Source organism: Drosophila tropicalis, unplaced genomic scaffold (assembly GCF_018151085.1).
Source record: "Drosophila tropicalis isolate 14030-0801.00 unplaced genomic scaffold, ASM1815108v1 contig_878, whole genome shotgun sequence".
Taxonomy (NCBI): domain Eukaryota; kingdom Metazoa; phylum Arthropoda; class Insecta; order Diptera; family Drosophilidae; genus Drosophila; species Drosophila tropicalis.
Window position 1 is genome coordinate 12,994,510 of NW_027173374.1, and position 20,336 is coordinate 13,014,845.

The window sequence follows — 20,336 nt, forward strand, 5'->3', positions numbered from 1 at the left end:
ATCTCACTTATGGTAAGGTTAGAAATGGAAGACAAGGTCAACTGGGCCAATCAAGTGTGTATTGATGTGTGGCTCGAAAAAAACCAAATGCTTCCGAAATGGAAAGATAAGTTATCCAAGATAATATTAGCTTTCTTTACGTACATACAAATGTTCCAAGAATAACTTCTCTTTGATCTTTTCAAAGTAGATTGAAAAGTAATCATAGTAGTTACATTTTTTGATAAGTGAATATATATGTTTAGTTGTTCATAATTCTTTGAAAATTTTCTGAGAGATTTTCGTTAAGCACCATGAGCCTTTCAGCTGATAATCTCTCGCCCGCCGAGTTGGAGATGGCCATGGCAATACCCAGATATCCTCAACTGGCACTGCCCTTGATCAAATATGAAATGGTTCACAAGTTAAAATGTACACGCAACGAACGGGTTAGTTTGCCCTTGCTAAAGCATAAGCATAAGCCAAAAGGCATGGGCTTGGCAAAAGCTGGGAAATCAACTAAATCTGCTGCTAACATTGGAGATGTTGCCGATGAAGAAGATATTATATATTTGTGGAACTCACCAAGATTGATGATTCTTTTCGATGGCGGCGATATCAATTGTGCTGTTCACTATATAGTACAATCTTTGCATGATCCATTTGCTGAGAATGCAGTGGCCACTCTCCTGATACAGGAATGCGTGCTGAATGAGTTTATAGACCGCTTGTCCGATCGCTTTCAGGAGATGCCAGCTCCAATTGCCAATCATCCCATCTTTTTGCGTAGTATGGAGAAAATAAAAGCATTAAAAGCCACAAAAATTGTAGGCAATGCAATGAAAGACACACCCAACTTGGTGACCCCCATTCTGGTGTGTGACTTTTCTCATAACTTTTTGGGAGCAGGACCCACTGGTGTCATAACCCTACACACCTTTCGCACACCCAAAGAGGCCACCGAGGTGTACTTGAAAGAGTCTGTGAAATTTTCATCGGTTTGCATATGGAATGAAAACTTAGCTAGTGCCTACGAGATTGTGGCTCGCATAGCAACTGTTCAGATATTTCTTATCAATTGCTACGATGCCGATTTAGATCCCATTAAGACGGCCTTTATCACTGATGAAAATATGGTGAAAGTTTTCAGAGGATATCATTACGAGACAATTACATTTCGAAAAATGCGTAAACTTATTGTCTTTCCCATAGGCAATATATGGAGTAATCCTTTTTAGTAACTAAAAAAAATAAATCAATCAATTAATTTAGATTTCTTTGAAAATTTGAATTTCGTCTTTTGTTAATTGAATTCTGATAATTATTTTGCTCAAATAGTTGAAGTTTTAAGCATAATTTAATAATGAACTTTATTCATTAATTAGAATTGATTATTTTATGATTTGTTTGAATTTTCCTCTCATTGATCTTTGGCTTCATTTTTGTCGAGTTGGCTAATTGACTTTCCAGTTGAGCGACCCAATTAGCAATTTAATTGGAAAAAAATAAGTTTCCACTAACTCACGCCTCTTGTGACTTCAATTATTTGTAAATTTCACTTGCGTATTTCTAATTTCCACAGAAATTCAACAAGTCCACAGTCCTACAGTTTGAGTTGCTTTCCTCGTTGTTTCGCTCTCTCTGTGGTTGATGAAATTAAAAAATTCTTTCCGCGAAGTAATTTGGCTAACGTGCCAATAATTTCAAAAATTTACTTTGCGTGTCCGCCTCACCCACAAAACAAACCTAAAGAAACAACGCTGGAGGAGAGGAGACGGCTGATGTTGGCAGCCTCATGTTACTGGTAACAAAATGCTAGTGAAACTCCTGCTCCAGGCCGCCATGAACCCGGGACAGGACCTCATCGAAACAGGACGAGGTGGAATGCCAAAAATGCCATAATTACTCTAGTTGCTGGTTGCTGGTTTTGTAAGTGGCAGCGGGAATAGATGGATGCATGGGGAGGTATGGACGATGGATTGGTGTGTGTTGTTTTGGGGGGTGTTTGCGTAGTGGGCTGGTTTGAGTGGCTACCACTGAATGGAGCGGGAGTGGCTAGTGGGGCAACTTTATAATGTACTTCCGTTTGCTTTTATTCACATGGCAGCGGCATATCAAAATATTTGACATTTGCATAAATAACATACGAAGAGAGGCAAATATGCCATACATACATATCGCTGACAGAGCTACACGCCCTCTCTCACCGACAAATACTCCCACCCATATCATGACCAGAATTGGGCAAATTAAAAAAAAAAAAAGAAGAAAGAAACGTTGCAAAACAAAACCATGGAATGTCCGTTGACGAGCCAACATGGCGGATATCGGGTCAGGAATGAGTAAATAAGATTTGCGTGGAACGCTGCTGCAGGGTTTGGGCTTAGATGGCAATCGCGATGGCAATGACTAAGGGGAAAGCGAAGCAAAACCAGCTTACTGAATAAACAAATTCATAAATAAACAAAAGGAAAATCATATTATCCTTCCACAGAGATAGAAGGATTACATACCCTAATTAGTTTTCTGACATGTATGCACAATGATTTTCAACAAAATCAATTCTCATTTTGACAGAGATAACTTCGGAAACGACAATTTCTAAAAATATCAGTTCTTTGTCTTTCCAATAAATTTGTTTAATTTTATATTCCGAATAAGCATAATTCGTGGCAAAGTCTTCTAGTTAAAAAAATATGTTTTATCCATAATCTTCATGAAGTTAACTAGAAAACTCAAATAGCCCGGAGTGAAAAAATAAACGGAGTTCTCCAGAAATGAAGTTTATGTATCCAGCGAATGGGCAAAAATTAGACGCGGCTGCATGCAAATTGGCAATTAGGAAATCCTTTATTTTATGAATTTGCCGGAGCGCCGATTTCATTTTCTTCTTCATGTTGTTTGTTTGGTTGGTTGTCGGTCTGCAAATGCAAATAAACGACTCCCGCCAGCTACCCTTGGCCTTTCCTCATCCTCTCGCTCCTTCTCAATTCAGACTCGGTTTATCTGGGCTCCATCCGGTTCCCCCTCCGCTGCGGTGTTGAAGGCCCATTTAGGGCTTTTATTTCTATAGGTTGTATGTGAGTGGAGTGTGAGTGTTAGAGGGTTTCATTTTTCACGCTTTTATTTGGCATTTATTCAGCAGGGTTTGCCCTGTACTCGTATTTAATTTCATTGCTCCTGGTTTTTTATTTTTTTCGCCCCTGTATGTTAAGTTTCTCTTCGTCTATTTTTGGCTTTCAGAAATTGCGTATGCTGGTAAAGTTAATAATAAACGTGGCGAATATTTGCAAAACACTCAATTGAAGTGGGTCATATAATAAAATGAATAAACACCCAAAACAAAAAAATATATAGCTATATATGCGCATAAAATGAATTAAAATTGTCCTTAGGTAATGAATTTCATATTTCAAACACATTCATAACTGTAAAAAACAGGAACAATTTTTGATTCGATTAACATTCTAAATCAATAACTTGTGTAAAACAAAGCCGAACTTTATAACCATGAGTAACAAATCTAAATCTGATACATAAGTTTTAAACACTTTTAAAGAAATATTGAAGAGCCCCCTTAGAGCCTTAGCGCCTAGTTGTAAATACAAATAGGCTAACCTTAATTAAGTCTTCTCTAATATAGTAATTTAAGTCTCAATATTGATTCAAATCCCACACCTTTCTTATCAATTTCTCTATTGGCATTCCCCTTCACCCCCACAGCACCAAGTAAGCATTTTAAATCGTCGTTTCCGGAATGAGAAGCAATAAGTTTGAACTTATCTCGCCTTACGTTCACGTCGCAACGCGTCCCGAGAGCACAGCAGATGAAATGTCGAAAATCTCTTGAAAAATAAATCCAGAAGCGATAAATTTTTGTTCTGATGTGTCTTGTTGTTGGTTTGCGTGTTCCGCTCTTCATGTTGGCCGGGAAAACGATTCGATGGGATTCGTTTGGACTTGACTTTTTGTTCTGTAATTGCCGACGAGCGCTGGAAGAAGAATGAAAACAAAACAAAAAAGGAAAAGCAGGTGGAAAGCAACGAAAAAGCAGGAAAAGAACGTTGCCAAGAACAATAGAGAAAAGAAGAAATCTCTGTTAAGATGAAAGATTACATTCTCTGGAGGGGCTGATGGGGGTGGCGGACAACTTTAACTAAAAGTCAATTCCCAAATCAACAGAGAGACAAGAAGTTGGATAAAAAGTAGCTTATTTCAATCGACATTGTTAAGTTGCAATGTTTAAATTTTTGTTTAAATCTTTTTATTTTAACAATTTGACGTTTTTTGGCTGGAAAACTTTAGCCGGATTTTGGCCATGACATTTCACCGCCCATTCAGTTTGATTTCGGACTTACCCAAAGTATCCGGCTTCCTAATTTGTCCAACATTTCGTTGGGTTTCATTCAGTTGTCAAAATAAGAGAGGAAAAGCAATGAGGAAGGCAACTTGGCAACCTGTTGCTAGGCAGGATTAGTCGTGCGTTCAATGCTTTGCCAGGGCCACCAAGCACACACACACACACACATGTATATGTATAGAAAGTTTTCACTTTGATATTTGATTTCTGTTTTGAGCTGACCCCGCCCCCATTTACTCTGCCCCCATCTACTTATCCCTTACTCCATTTCTCTGTCAATATGGGCCAGACGTAGGAAAAAAATCACTCAAATGGAAAAAGGTTCAAATTACCGCGATGCTTTCGCTCTCTTTGGGTTTTTTCCTTGTTTTTTTTATGCAGTTTACTTTTCGGCTCCCTTTTCCGCTGCTGTTTTGACTTCTTGCCTTGTTGCTGTTCCGTCGTTTAGTCATTCTTAAAAGGGAATTGACTTCATTTTGGAAATGGATTTCGCTTTATTAACAAACATGCTGGGCATATGAGTGAACACAAAAGCGTTTCAAGGACTTTTGTTTGTGATGTGAATATAAGCATTTTACTACTCGAGATAAACTAACCCACAAAAGTCGATTTAGATATGTATGACCCAGTTATTGCTATTTGAGTTGGTTTAATAGGGGGACTAACCTTTGAGCTTGGAAATGAACAAATTTACGTTAACTTAACAGGGGAAGATATAGCCATTTAAATATTTAAGAAAATTTTACTAGGTTTCACCTATTCTGATCTCATTGGACAACAAATCATTTCAAATGTGCATTGAATACACACTCAACCAAAGTGAATATTTGATATATTCGTTGATGCAGTTTATGATTTATTTTATATAAAAAGTTTTAGTTAATAGTTAAGTAAAAAGAAAGTCGATGTTCATTTCCGGTCGCGTATGTATGTATGTCTACTTGTCTTTGCTCTTAGGCAAACAATTATTATTTATAAAACTCACAAAAGTATGCAATGAAAATTGTTATTAACCAATATTATCATCAAATGAAATGCCAAGCCTCTTAATGAATTCCCCAGCTATCTTATGACATTTATCTTATTAAATTGGTTTTACATTTGCCATGCTCAATGAGTCGTCGATCGATTCAATTAATTTCCGATGCGCATGAATATTTCATGTTGATTAAATATTAACCAAGTTGACATATTTATGCAATTCAAATGTGCGAATTTTCTTTTCACAGATAAACACTGAGGGCCAAAAGGCAATGAGGGCGTGGCTTGTACTTCTACATAAGTACAAAGCTACAAATAAATATATGTACATATATGTAAAGAGAGCATGACAGCCATTAGGAATATTGATTTCCATATCGCACTCGAAACATTAACCAAAGTCACAAGGCAAATGCCAGGATACGCAGGATTCACATATATATATAGACACCAACACACTCAGGCTCACATATACAACTAAATGCGCTGACGTAATGTGAAAATTATGCGTTGTAATTTGCGCCAAAGGCAAAAGCGGAAAAGGAAGAAGACAACGCACTCCAAAAAAGAAAAAAAAGGACAAAAAAATAGAAGGCAAATGTATTCCAACGAAGCGAGTCAGTAGCAGAGCCCGAACATAGGAGACAAACAAACACTGAGAGAAAGAAGATATTTAATAGAGGGAAAAGATATACACACCAGAAGAAAAAAAACGAATACTACATATGCAGATGTGGACAAGAAAAATTGGAACACTTTAACAGTCTCCGTCTCCGCTTTTGCTTTTGCTGTTGTTGCTTTTTGGCACTTTTTCACTTGTTTCAAGGAAGTTGTAAAAATAAAACAACGCACGTAAAACGACAGATATGTATATAGGGAGTATGACAGACGAGAAGAGGGAGAGAGTGAGGAAGTAAAAAAAAAAACACAGACGAAAGAAAAATAACTACATGAAAATTTGTGGTTGCTAAAGAATGCGGTTACTCCCCTCTGTATTCTCCCCACTACCCGAAAACTATCCAAATGCCAGCAGCCAGCAGCAGAATGTAGAAGAAATATTTGAAACTCTCGACTCCCCGTTGCCCAGGGAGATGCTCAAATTTGTGGGCACTAAATGTGGCATGTGGCGTGTGGCGCCGTGACACACACAACAAACAAAACATAACACAAGCTGAGCCGTAAATGTTTAGAAATAAATTTGTGTCGCTTGCAACGTCGGCAAAAAACAAGAAAGAAAAAAACAAGCCCAACAACAACAACTCTCAGAAAGGAAATAAAACAAGACACAGAACAACACAGAAACCCCTCATAAATGTTTACACCTTGTCAAGGTATAGGTACCTACTTTTAGGCCCACTTTCCCCCATTACTGAGACTAAGGCAGCCGACGACAAGTGCGGGCAGAGTGTCTAGAATGATGCGAAAGAGTGCCCGAGAAACGTGTCAATGAGAAACGTTGCTGATAACCGCCGTTGCAAGTAATAATGATAATGGCTGACGTAGCATTACGTCTCTCTCTCTCTTTCTCATTCACAGTGGAGCAAACACTCACTGTGTATCAAATTGTGGAGCCAAGACTGAAAAACATTTGTTCTTTGCTTACAAAGTTTACTTTCAGTAAGACCCTGAGTTACATTTGTGTAGTTATAAGATGTTTACTTTGATAAATTTTCTGTTTTTATTGATTTAAAATTGGACAGATTTTTCCATTTTCTTCTCGACTTTATATATACTCATCCATTAGTTTTCCTGTTCACACAGTATTTTTCGCATTCTCCATTTTCTCCATTCTGCATTTTCCCCCTTTCTGTTTGGACCAGTCAGTCAGTCAGTCATCTCATAGTCTTTTTCACTTTTTCTTCGTACTTTTACATTGTTGCCGCTCGTATTCTTTTGAGTTGAGTAACTGCACAGATCTACTTGTTTCCACACACATATATATATGTATATATATGTATACTCGATACAATGGCCAGCAAAAGACATTTAAAATTGTTGAGTTGAGTACATAATTTGTTTAATGGTGATTTATTGTTTGGCTACCGAGAGAAAGCTACAAAGAGGTCTGCCGCGACTCTTCTGCTTCTTCTTATCTAACAAATGATAAAAATTTGCAAATTTTTGTGGAATAAATGTGCAGAATTCTTTATGGGTCACATTTATCTGGGTGTGTCTGTGTGTGAGCCACTTTTCTTTGCTTGTTCCTTTTCGCCCTCTCTTTGTTTGGCAACAACTTTCTGGGTTTTCGGGTTTTTTTCCCCCTCATTCGATTTTCTCATTTCATTTGGTTTAAAGTTTTGTTTTTATGTCAAAGTTTTCATAATATTTTTAAAAGTTCTTTTTTTTTTGTTGTATTTTTTGCTGTCATCATTTGTTGTTAGCTATTTAATTAAAATAGTTTTTCTTTCCTTTTCAGTTTAATTTTTAATGAGCTTAACTAATTTCAGTTTGTTCGACGGCTGAATATGTTAACAGTTACGCAACTTTTTACGCCCTTTGCCGAGGCAGTGTTAAGAGGAGAAGGGCAGCAGGCAGACTTTATGTGGCAGGTGGCAGGCAATAAATTTTATGAGTTTCGAGCAGTGGCAAACCTTCAGCCTCAATTAGTTTCATTAATGTGGAAAATTGAATTATGAATTCAACGAATTTAGCGGTCCATTCTAACGACATTTGGCTTAAACAGAAACACATGGAAAAACTGAAATCATATTGTTCAACAGACATTAACATTTAATATAAAACATAAAACAAATTTGTCATGTTAATTTATATTTCGTTAGACTATATGTACATAGATTACTTTCAATTCGTTTATTAATTTTTTTGAGATCCTATTTGTATTCGATTTGGAATTGAACAAATTGAATTCTGCATCAGATATATTTTTATTTTTTATTCATATTAGTTAAAAATCTAATGGACATGTTAAAACGCAGACAAACTTGACTCCTACAGAGAGAGGTAAAAGTTTTAAAGACCATTTGTTTGCACATTTTATTTCGTCTTTCACATATCGTTTTCATTTGTGTGGTGCTGGCGGTGTCAGAGCATATTGAAAATGAAATTAATATTAAACAATGCGTGACATTTTTGCCACAACCAAAAAAAGCAAAAAAAAAAAACAAAGGAAAACACAATGCAGAGCAAGGCAATAAGCAAAAGCAAAGGCCAACAAGAAAATGGCAAACAAAAACCGCAACTCGTTAAAATTGTATACCATTGGCCTGGCATGCGAGTTGGCTAAAAGTGAACGCAAATAACAAGAAGCCATTTTGCAAAAAAGTTAAACAACACAACAAAACACACATCCACACATCCACACACACACACACACACACACATACACACAAACAAAAACAAGCAGAAAGAATTAAAAATTCAAGAACACAACGTGAAAAACCAAAGGAAAAACCTAAAAAATAAAATGGTGTAAAAAAAAAGCAACACTTAAAGGTGTTTGCAGCAAAAAAATGAAATTTATATATATATAAATTACGTATACGCCGCATGGTATATGCCAAGGGCTAGTTAGTTAGCTAGTTTGTATGTGTGTGTGTGTGTGTGCTTGTGTTCGCTGTTGCTGAAATTGTTGCTGACAAATAAAATATTTAAATATTTCTCAAACATTCTGACATTTCACACTGACAAAGTGCCGCACCCACACAAACAGACACACACACACACACACACACACAGACAGAGACACTCACACAAAAAAGTTGTGGCAAATTGTGGTTATTGTGCAAAAAGAGAGCAAAAAAAAATACAAAATTTAAATAAAATTTAAGCTTGTCCCTTGTCTGCTGCCTCCCCCTCCTTGGCACCCTTCTTCATTATACAGGCCGATGACTTGCAGCAATCAAAAAATACAAAAAAAAAAAATTTGTATGCATTAAACTTTTAATTTTTTCCCCAGTTGGTACACAAAAAAAAAACTTTCCACACAGTCCAATGGCTCGGCACAAGAACTACAAATCATCATCGTCATCATCATCATCATCATGCAGTTTGAGGGACTCCTGCTGTGGATGGCTGAGCGAGAGGGGGGACTGAAATTGAGGCTCAACTTTTTTGTTGCGCATTTGAAACGGAAGTGATTTCATCAAATATTCATATTAACTAATTGGATTTGTTGCCATTTTTGCATTTTGTGTCCTTCACAACGGATATTGCCTGTCGAGTGGCAAAAACCCTTTCTACATTTTCCATATTTCACTTTTTTTTTTTTTTTTGCTCCTTCAATCTCTCACTCACTACATGTTTATTATGTGTGTGTGTGTTTTCTTTTGTTATTTTTGATTTTTTTTGGTGTTTTTGTAATTTAATATACAATGTTTATTTTAAATTAAAAATGTATTTGCTCATGTGTCAGTTGAATGACTAACTGAATAAGGGAGAGTGAGAGAGAAAGGGTAGAAATCAAAAGAGTCAGAGGCAAAGGGTTTAACCGTTTGTTCAAGGACATCCACATCAATTTGGCTTACCTGTAAAGATGTACAGAAAATATTCAAAATGAACAAAACTAAATTAAATTGTATTTTTATTATAAATATAATTATTGTATTTTTATTATAAATATAATTATTTAAGATATTCCTTTTTATAGTTATTATTATTAGTTTTAGAAGACTTAATATTCAAAGTTCATTTCTGCTTTCGAGTAAGTTTTGAATGAGTTACTGAACTCATCTCTTCGTTTTTTTTTAGTTGTATATAATTTAAAAATGTTTAATATAATGCTCAGCATAATCTCCACTTAGTTCTGTCTACTTAGGACAAACTTCTCATTTTAATAAAGTAAACGAAACAAATACTGATAAAACAAGCAACGAGAAAAAGTAAAGAAGCGAAAAAGAAAAGTAAAATTGGTAATACCCGTGAATTTTCTTTTCATTAGCATTCAAGGCGCGAGCATTTATTGGCCAATGAATAAAACAAGCAAAACTCTGGCTGGAAAAAAGAACCAAAGCTGCGAATACAACACGAAAATGTGTCAGTTAAAGTGATGAGAGAAGGGCATATACCACACACACACCCATGTGGAGGGGCAAAGTAAAGAAAAGAAATGGCAAACTGAAGTAAAGTGAAGGGTAGAAGCAAAAGCAAGGAATGGCAAGCAATGAACTCCAACCAAGAGCCAAGCCAACGCAGAAAAAACTTCACAACTGGCAACTGGCTGCGGCAACTCTTTTGCCTGCTGCCTGGTGTTGTGCCTCCAACTTGTTCTTCCCCACCTCTTGCTCTGCTCATCTGTGTACTCATTGCCATTACTTGCACGCTCAGTTCTGGGCCATGAAGAAAACGTGGCAAATATTGCAAAAATATTAAAAAATGTTGCCGCCAGGCGCCTCGACAAAAAAGAGAAACGGGGGAATACAAAAAAAAGGAAAACCAAAACGAACAACGAAAAGGAGCAACAAACAAAAAACGAAACAAAAAAAGGAGACCCAGCCAGCAAGCTCTACAAAATGGCATAGAAAATTAATAATCGCGCAATTTTTGCACCAGTAAACAATGGAGAAAAGTCTTGGCTCGTTAGTTTCCTCATTATTCTGAATTTTCAGCTTGCAGTTTACTTTTCCCATTTTCCCTCTTAGTTCTTAGTTTTTTTTTTTTTTTTTGTCTTCTCTGTGTCTGCACTCTGGCCGGGCAACTGAACGACGGAAGTGACAGAAAAGAGCAAGAGGTGCAGCGGGGAACGAAGGGGAAGATAAATAGAGGACAACTGTCTGACAAGATGAAGTACAAGACAAGTCTGCACCGGGCAAATGATGAATAATATGATTTGATATCATATTTCATGGAATTTGTTAGCCAAGAGACGAAATTTGTGATTTAAGAGAAGAAAATGCAATTCCTTGACATAATTTTCAGAAAATGTAAATGATTGTATCACCTAGTTATTCTATATTTTTCTACGCCATTACATCAAGAGCAAGAATCTGTTGTATTCTAAATTAATCGAAATATTACACCCAAAAGGCATTTGCTTTGAATGTTGATGTTCATGATAGCCAAATTATTACCACTGAATTCAAACTGGTCAGTGTTCTTGGTTGGATATCTTTGTGTTCATCCATCCATCCTTCAATCTATCATTCAAAGGTAAATGCAGACAATTTTCCTTTGAATCCAATCGATGGAAACGAATCAAATGAAATAATCAATTTTCTTAACAATCTATTTGTAGACAAACAAATTAACCTTAATTTAAATATTTAACATATGCAGAGCAGAATTTCATTATATTCTTGCAAAGAGGCATCAGGCCAGAAAAACTGAAAGAATTTCATTTTTTTCCATTCCAATTTTGCCCCCGGGGGGAGTAAAAAATAAAACGTTTTGCCGTTAAGTAAAGCCTGACTGGCCGCTAAAATTTAAACCGAAACAGGTGACTCTCTTTCTCTCTGCAAACGAGGCATGGCAAAACTTTTAACCGAATTGTTTATTTAACAGCAATGAAAAAATCATTACGCATTTTTATCACACAACTTCAAAAGGTAAAATTCCCATGAAGCAAAAACCGTAACGAAACGAAACAAAGCGAATGAAACGAAGGAAGAACAAAACAAAAAAAAGTTGAAAAGTTTTTAATGCATATCAAAATTATACACTCCACAAACAAGAAGAAAGTACACTAAAATGGTGATTTAAAATGCAAAATGAAATGACAAAAATAACAAGAAACAGATACCAAAGAGAGAGACAGACGGCAACACCGACTTACATGGACCCTCTCTTCGATCCTATATAAATGATCGCCCTATGAGCTTATACTTTCATCTAGCATTTGATACTTTATAGAATTGACATTTACGAACATAAACAAAAACCTCAAGGAAAAAGGGCAAAAAATAGAGGATATCTAAAAGAGCTATATTATCTTCCATAAGGACAAACGTAGCAAGTATCATACGCAATTTGCCCTCATATTATATTTTATTTGTTCTTGCTTTATACAAGTTAATGTAATTTGTCATTGCATTTAAATTGTTCATGTTCATGTTTTCTGGTTGGTTCTTGGTTCTGGCCAAACCAAACCGAACCGAACCGGACGAAGCAGTCCGTAGTAAACCGGACAAAGCCGTAGAGAACCACGGCAGAGCGGCGCTTCAAGTTCATTGTGCATTAATAATTTAGTTGTCGTTTCTGTGTCGCGACGAGTTGGCCAATGCAAAATCGAGTTGACACGCTGGAAAAATATTCTCGATTTTCTTTCGGTTTTCGTTTCTTTTTTTTTTGTCTTTTTTTCGCTGGTTGTGGATTTTGTGCTCCTTTCTGCTGGCGTCGCGTTGTCCTTTGCGGTTGACGCTCTTCGCTGTTAGCCGGTGACCATCAACATCATGGGAATACAGTGAATCGACTGTATTGTATTGCATTGTATTGTATATGATTCGCTTGGTTGGCAGTTGTATAAAATTTCAATCGATAATGGGACGTGTCAGTGTCTGTGTATGTGTGAGTCGCTCTATTGTAATATTTAACTATCTGACCACAAAATGTGGAATGTTTCTTGGCTTTGATTCAATCAACTGTGCCCCAGACAATATTCTACCATAAATGGTGTCATGGCAATTTACACCAGTTTATACCAGTCATGAATTGCACAGAAATGCAAAGAAAGGCACATAACCGAAAATTCTTAAAATTACATTGAGGCCAACTCCTTCAATCACTGCTAAGGCATGTGGTTGGAAATTATTAGTAGGAATAAAACTATAAACTCGATTTACCGATTTGAATAGAAATGTGACAAGCAGTATTATAAATTTTACATTAATGAATAGAGACTTTTGCAAAATCTTTTTGATGGAATTTTCAACCAATTCCCATCCTAATTTAACTTCCCATTTATTATATAGATTATATTGGAACTCATCATCCCCTATTGATCCAAAAGATTCTCAACAAATGTATAGCTAACATTTGCGTCAAGTTGCAATTTTCTATCGTAATACCAACGAGAGGCTAACAAATAATCACCAGTTGGATATGGTAGACGTAAAACTTCAGCTCTGGGATAAAAGCCCTTTATATAAATCGGACCCTGTTCACAAAGAAACACAAATCGAGGTAAAGTATTATCACAGAAATATTACCACTAAAACTCACCACATAGGGACATGTATGATTAAAATTGGAAAACTCTCGGGTCAAATTGAAAAATAATATGGCAACTGGATTGTAAGCTTGTCTATAGAAACGACAGGCATCCACCTCAATATTGAAGAGCCATGGCTTGTATCCATTGGCTCTTTTGAACACTTGCAAATGAATTCGTATATCGTTCACAGGATATAAAATCGTTCCATTGAAATTGAATATTACCTTGTTCCGTTTAATTGCCTTCAGGCGACAAGTGTGTATCACAACTCTTGACTTGTTGTAGCTTTCACATACAGCATTTGTTAGTTTAAATATGACCGATTCCTGAACAAAAAATGTTAAAATTTATATTTATTTTCCTCAATATTTTCCAAATACTTTACACTTTGTGGGGCCATATCGGTAACCAATAAAACTACGAAGAGGCCAAATATAAATTGAATTGACAACATGATGTCGGGACACAAGAGCAAAACGCATTTGATTTACATTTATTCAACAAGTTGTTAAAACTTTATTAAACTGAAAGACTTATATAGGCAAACGAAAAGAGTTAATTGTTTATAAATTAGGTTGGCTATAATTATAAAAATTATTTAACATATATTTTAATACATGACAACATTCCGAAATTATATTTAATTGATTTTTAACGATTTTAATTGTGTTTCCGCATTGAAGTTAAACAAATTGAATATCAATTAAAAAGAAAGAGATTAAAAAATCATTGCTACGTTTAACTTTATTCTTATTATATTTTCAAAATAACAATTATATTACAACGGGAAGACTAAACTCTTTATATAGAACGTTAACTGAATCACGAAGCAAACAAGTTTTGATTCATATTCAAAAATTCTTACAACTAAAGATAACACTTGGCAACACCTTTGAACTTTCGAACCAACAAAATAAATATATAGACAGAATCCTTTGTTACCAAATTTCGTTAGCAAGACTTGTATACTTAGTACAACAAGAGAAACAATTCTTCACCGAATCTCATGCTATCCTCAGTTCTATCAAAACTCACTTCCATTACTAGCTAATCCATTTTAGAGAAAATACCTGAAGCTTCCATGAAATCTACTTTATTCAATTAAGAATTTTTGTGAATTCAAATTCGTATTGACACGTTTCCATCGTTCATATAATCTGCTTAACCATTTTAATTTTCCACGTGATCGTGAAACTTTTCCACTGCCTTTTATCTTTGTCGCATATGTCAAGCCGTAGCAAGGACAGGGGGACTCACCTTGTCCTGTTCTGTTTTTTTTTTTCTTTTATAGCCGTCGTCCTTTTCAATAAATTCCCATCGTCGGAGAGTTTTGGGTAGGCCAAACAAAGATATCCACAACACGTGACAGATTTGCTTGGATTACATACGCTTACACGCATACGTATACAAACACACGCACTCACACATACACAAAGAGACACAGAAAGGACACAGAAACAAGGATGCGCCTTTTAACAGACAACGCAGAAGTTGTTGTTGTTGTTCTTGCTGTTGCTGTTAACGTAAATTCAATTATACATAATTTTTGGTGACACTTATGATTAAGATTTTCAATATTTATTTTTGCCTTTTTTCGCTTTCAAATTTCACTTGACTGATGCGATTAGCGGCAGCAACTTAATCACCGATTTAATCGAGCTGAAGTGACACACGGCGAACGACGGCACGACACAACACGGACAAAAACACGGCGGAAAGCAAAAAGCCGGAGTTTACGGTAATGGAACAGATACAAAATTATAGAGCAGCTTACCGTGGCACACAACTGAAGCCAACGACAACGGCATGCGAAGTGTTTGAGTACGAGACCTTACAAGAAGTGGAGAAGTCGTGAGCCGAAGGTTCGCAGCACGTTTGCTAAAACGAGAGAACACATTTTATAGCATACATTTGAGGGCAACGAAAGAGAGTAAAGGCTTTTTGGGTGTTGGTTTCGGGTTTAATTGATGAGACATGCGCCTTGCGCCAGCTTCACCAATACACAGAAATGGATATTAAAGAGAGAGAGATAAAGAGAGAGAGAGAGTATTCCAATGCCTTACTTTGCACTTGTCCCAAAGTTGTCCCAACTGACTCAACAGCTGTTTGTATGGGCCACTTCAAAATGACGCACTCGTTTTGGCCATTTGTATGCTTTGTACTACTTACTATCCTTAGCCTGACGTGTGTCTTAGGTCAGAAACACAACGTCGTCGGCAAGTTGCTGTCTCCCTCGTCGTCGTCGTCGTCGACGTCGTAGTCGTTGCTGTTGTTGTTGTCGTCGGTCCGTCGGTATCCTCATCATCACACTTTTTCTCACTCTCTCGCTTGCCCTTTTGCCGGTCTTTTTGAACTGAATTTTTAATTATGATAAATGCCCATTCATAAAAATAAATGGCATATATTTTACTGTCCTGCGTTGCGTGTTTTTATTTTTATCCGTCACAGTAGATTCTGCATAATTATTATTATTTTTTTGTTGTTTTTGTTTTTCTTTCAGCAATTTGTTTGCTTTCCATCTTATTCCCTGCTCCTCTGCTTTCTGTTTGTATTGCCCTTACGTATTCTGTATTCCGTAGTCTCTGCACATGACAGCTTAAGATTTATTTGGCTGCAGTTTGCTGGCGGTTGGGTTGCAGGTGTTGATGGCCCTGATGTGTGTGCCTCAATCACCATCAGCGTCAGTTAATAAAATCACTGACACACACACACACACAGACACCCACCTATACATTTGTACTCAACTATGTACACTTATGCTATAAAGCAATACTATGAAAAACGACAAGTGATGAATTGTTGCTATTTTTGCCACTGACAGCAAATGCTTTTAAGCGAGAAAATCGTTTAGCAATCTGATGTTGAGCAATTAACTAGAAATTGAGAGGCAATTAAAAAGTGATGTACATATATATATATAGATGCAGTTCATAGCTTATAGTTTTCAAACGTGAAATTAGGCTGGCATCTTGATTTATCTATTTGGCAAATGAAATTTGATTCCTTCAGTTTTCAAATAAAACTTGAAATCATCGGGTCTAGATTATTTTCCCTCAAAAGAAGAAAGAGCAGAAGTTTCGAGGAGACTGGATCTCTGAAGGCGCAAAAGGATTTAAGGTAGGACCTTTTAGCCATCACAAGAGAAGTAAGTATAGAAAATCACAGTTGAGACAAAACTAAAAATTACTGATAGAACCTAAGTAGAACTTCTACTTTGGTTTTCTTGTCTGTCGCCTTCAATAGACACTCGAAGGAGATGCAATTCTTGTTAACAATTGCTTCATGTTATGCAATTATTTGCAGACAATGGACAAGTCTGGCCCAGTCTAAGCAAATTCAATGGCCACAAAGAGCAGATCCATTGTCAATTTGAAATGTCCCTTAGTTTACATTGGAGTCTGAAAAGCGAAACTTATCGCAATGTAGTGCCAGTTTGTCCGGAAGCTAGCCCTCGGCAAAAACCAAATTGACCAAAGTTAATTTAACCACTGTAAACAAGACAAGCACTTCAAATGCATCGCTGGGCATGAGAGAAAGAAAGTGGAAGACCAACCAAGATGGTTGTAAAAACTCTAGAGCAGAAAGTGGAAGTAGAAGCGGTAGTTCTATGGGATGTGAAGGAAACTGACTGTAGTGAAAATCAATTGAAACGCCGGCAAACGCTTCAATCAATTTTACTTTGGCAAACATTGGAGTGCAAAATAAATCACAGTAACCAGGAGGAGGAAAAAACGAACCCAGGTAAAGTGAAGAGGTGGCAGCCTTTTAGAACAGGGTTAGCAGCATACATCCTTGCCAGCCACATGCTTGTATCCTTGTGTTTATCTTATTTATGCAAAGCTGTGGCAAACACCACCGCCACCACCTTACCAACAACAGGCAGTAATGCTAAAAAATGAATGAATTCTATGAAATGCGGGTAAAAATGCCCGCAGACAGAATGAAACAAACAAGAAAAACGAGAAAAAAGTTACAAAAAAAAAAAAAAAAAGAAAGGAGCTGCAACAAACCGATTGGCAATGTGTGCTAGTGAGTGAGTGTGTGTGTGTGTAAGGACATCATCCTACTTGGATGCACATCAAACATCTCAAACGAAATGAATAATTTATAGACGCATTTGCTGGGTAAGGGCTTGTCGCGTAAGCCAACTGCAGAATATATCAGAGCCTGAACTCTACCCAATATGGAATTGCCAAAGCGAAGTGCTGCACTGCAGATGCCATACAAGAGGTTTACCTCAAAGTGGCCACAAAGAAGGCAAATATACTTACATATTTTACTCACTTATGTATTTCAATATTTCGTTCACATTCACATAATCGAAACTCACACACAGTTAAGTAAAGTTCATTGTCTGAGGGTTTATCCCCAGCCAATGAACTCTTAATTTTAAATACATTTCCATTTTATATCGCACAATTTCTTAGCTGCAAACCCCACCACCCACTCGCTTCCTTTTTTTTCAGTCGGGGAAAAAAAAGTTTAAATAAATGACTGCATAAAACTTTGCTAATCTGCCTTAAAAATCCCCAACATGAAATATGAAAAGTGACAACAGTTGACTTTGACGTTGGCGGTTAAACCGCAAAATTCGTCAATTTCAAATGCCATCAACAAAAAAAAGAGAGAGAGAGAGAGAGAGAGAGAGAGAAATATACGAAATATTAAGGCAAATCCACACACAAAACTTTTGTCAATGCGAAAAATATTAATTTAACTTTTTGCGTTAGTCGGGCAATGACATTGGACTATCAAATACATAGAAGTACACGAGTATGCCAAAAAAGGACCTACCAACAGGAGAAGGAGCATAAGGTGGGCTACTAGAACCTACAATAAAGTCATTTTAGCCGCCGTCTGTCCACAACAACAACTAGACACAGAAACTCCTCCCAATTTTCCTGTTATTGGCGGTCGGGGCGTCTAATGTTTGTTCGTCTATTTGCTTATGCGAAATTTGATGCTCTTGACCGTCCGCCCAATCGTCCGCCTGTTTATATCTGTCTGTCTGATGCTACTGCTGTTGTTGTTGTCATTATCGTAAATTTTTATGCTAAATACATTTCGTTGTAGGACCAAAGAATCGCACACAAAAAACACCGAACAAACAAATAGCCAAGCACATGGAAACACCTAAGAGAGAGGAAATGGATATTTTCTTCATACTAAAGAAGTTCGAAATACTCTACTTAGGTAACTAATGCCCAAAAATGAAAGTAGACAACATTCTATGAGGCCAAGTTCCTTTAGGGAACTTACATTTTACATTACCTTACATTTTTATAAAAAAATTAAGGATGAATTTCATTTTTTTTTATTCGCCTTGTTTTAAATGGCCAACCAGATGAAAAAATGTGTTCAACTTTGTTTTTCTGTTGTATGCTCTTTCGTCTTTTTGCGGGACAACCGAAATTGACCTCATTTGGAGCAGCTGCTGCCACGTGGATGTGAATAGCAGCTTGGCCAGAGGACGTCGCTACAGGAACGTACGGCATAATCAAGGCGATTCCGAAATACATGCAAATGAACTTTAAATCGAAAGGTCGCCATGACAAATTGAATAATTTTTGTACAGATTTTTTTGTTGTTACTTTTCTATCAATGTCCTCCTCTCTTTCTAACTTTGTTTCGTATTTCGTGGTACAGCAAAATTCTTTTCATTGCGATACAAGTATGTGGTTAGTTCAGGTGACTGCATACGCGAACCTAAACCGATTTTCGCATCCAATTTTTCAAAGGATTCCAACATGTAGTCAAACAATTTTCTACATTGATCATTCAAATATTGAATCCTTTTAATTTCCTGAACTTTTTGCTTCTCATATTCTCTGGTGGGTACTAGCTTTGAAATCACACGCTTGATGTTAACTTTGGCACTCTCAAAAAGTGGATGAAGGGCAGAGCCATCATACTTGTCCTTTTCCATGTAGCGATAGCGTTGGCCACACAAGGCTTGTTCGTGCTCCAAAGTACGCTTAAACGAATCCAATTCACCAAGTCGCTTCTTCAAATTGTCAGCTGCTGCCCGATCAGCAGTGATCCTTTCTGTTAGATTATTCATGCTAAGATCGGATGCCCTGCGGCAAAGCTGTAGTTGACTTATTTGCTGTTGGAGTTTTCGATTATTGCGCTGCAAATTAAGGATCTCGGGACTGATTAAATGCTTGTTCAATTCGGTATCCACATCTAAACAGGGGTCTATATTGGGGCATTCGGGTATGCTTAGACCCAACAAATGATTTAATTCTGAGACTTTTAACTTCATGCTATTCACTTCATTTTGAATATCATCAATTTGTAGATCTTCATCGATAGTGTCAGGAGTTTTTGACTCTTCGCTTATTTCTTCAATTAATTCTCTGGAATCTGAGTGAGGACATTGGAACAGTTTTGCCTTCTTTACACGAGGCAACTCAAAATATGTGGATATCACTTTCGCATCTGCTTTCTCTTCGGTTTCTGGCTTACAAATGGGTAAGCCTTTAGCCCTACATTGCGGAAGATTATAAAATTCAGATTTAGATTCCCCAGAAGCCCATTTCAATGTTGGCAGAGATTTGTATGTTAGCAAATAGTTACTTAAATTTGTATCAATTGGAACAATTGGCTTATTCATGTCTTATTCAAGTATTAACGCTCAAAATATAAATTCAACTAAGAAATGAAATGAGTTTTGAAATAAAATTCAAGGAAATACGTAAATTAATGTGTTTAGTATCAACTTGGTTTAGTATTTAAAACTTTTCATTTTTGATTATTAATAACGGCATTTACTAAGGTATATTTTTCGTTACTTAAGGTTTCCTGAGGGGCCAATGTATGCGATTTACCATGGGTGACATTTACAAAAGCGCTTAAGCAGCACTTAACCCAGAAGTAACTAACCAACATAAACAACACACACACACACAC

The 20,336-nt window shown here is 36.6% G+C and overlaps 3 protein-coding genes across 3 annotated transcripts in view; 1 reads left to right on the forward strand and 2 right to left on the reverse strand.

Annotated features, from left to right (window-relative positions):
* dpr11 (defective proboscis extension response 11) overlaps nt 1–15,125 on the reverse strand; it is a 73,349-nt gene extending 58,224 nt beyond the window's left edge. Inside the window, exon 1 of the mRNA XM_068301218.1 lies at nt 14,682–15,125. The gene's annotated coding sequence lies outside the window, so the exon portion shown is untranslated. The remainder of the gene's footprint in view (nt 1–14,681) is intronic.
* LOC137585385 (uncharacterized) lies at nt 224–1,224 on the forward strand. The gene has a single exon (XM_068301143.1). It carries the CDS (start codon nt 294–296, stop codon nt 1,215–1,217), a length of 924 nt encoding a protein of 307 aa, XP_068157244.1. The 5' UTR covers nt 224–293; the 3' UTR covers nt 1,218–1,224.
* A 3,613-nt stretch (nt 15,126–18,738) lies between the features above and the next one.
* On the reverse strand, nt 18,739–20,133 carry LOC137585235 (uncharacterized). Its single transcript, XM_068300935.1, has one exon. It carries the CDS (start codon nt 20,038–20,040, stop codon nt 19,042–19,044), a length of 999 nt encoding a protein of 332 aa, XP_068157036.1. The 5' UTR covers nt 20,041–20,133; the 3' UTR covers nt 18,739–19,041.
* Nucleotides 20,134–20,336: the final 203 nt, after the last annotated feature.

Bases quoted from the DNA above. Each gene is read 5' to 3' on its own strand.
- LOC137585235 (XM_068300935.1), bottom strand. From the start codon at position 20,040: ATGAATAAGCCAATTGTTCCAATTGATACAAATTTAAGTAACTATTTG.
- LOC137585385 (XM_068301143.1), top strand. From the start codon at position 294: ATGAGCCTTTCAGCTGATAATCTCTCGCCCGCCGAGTTGGAGATGGCC.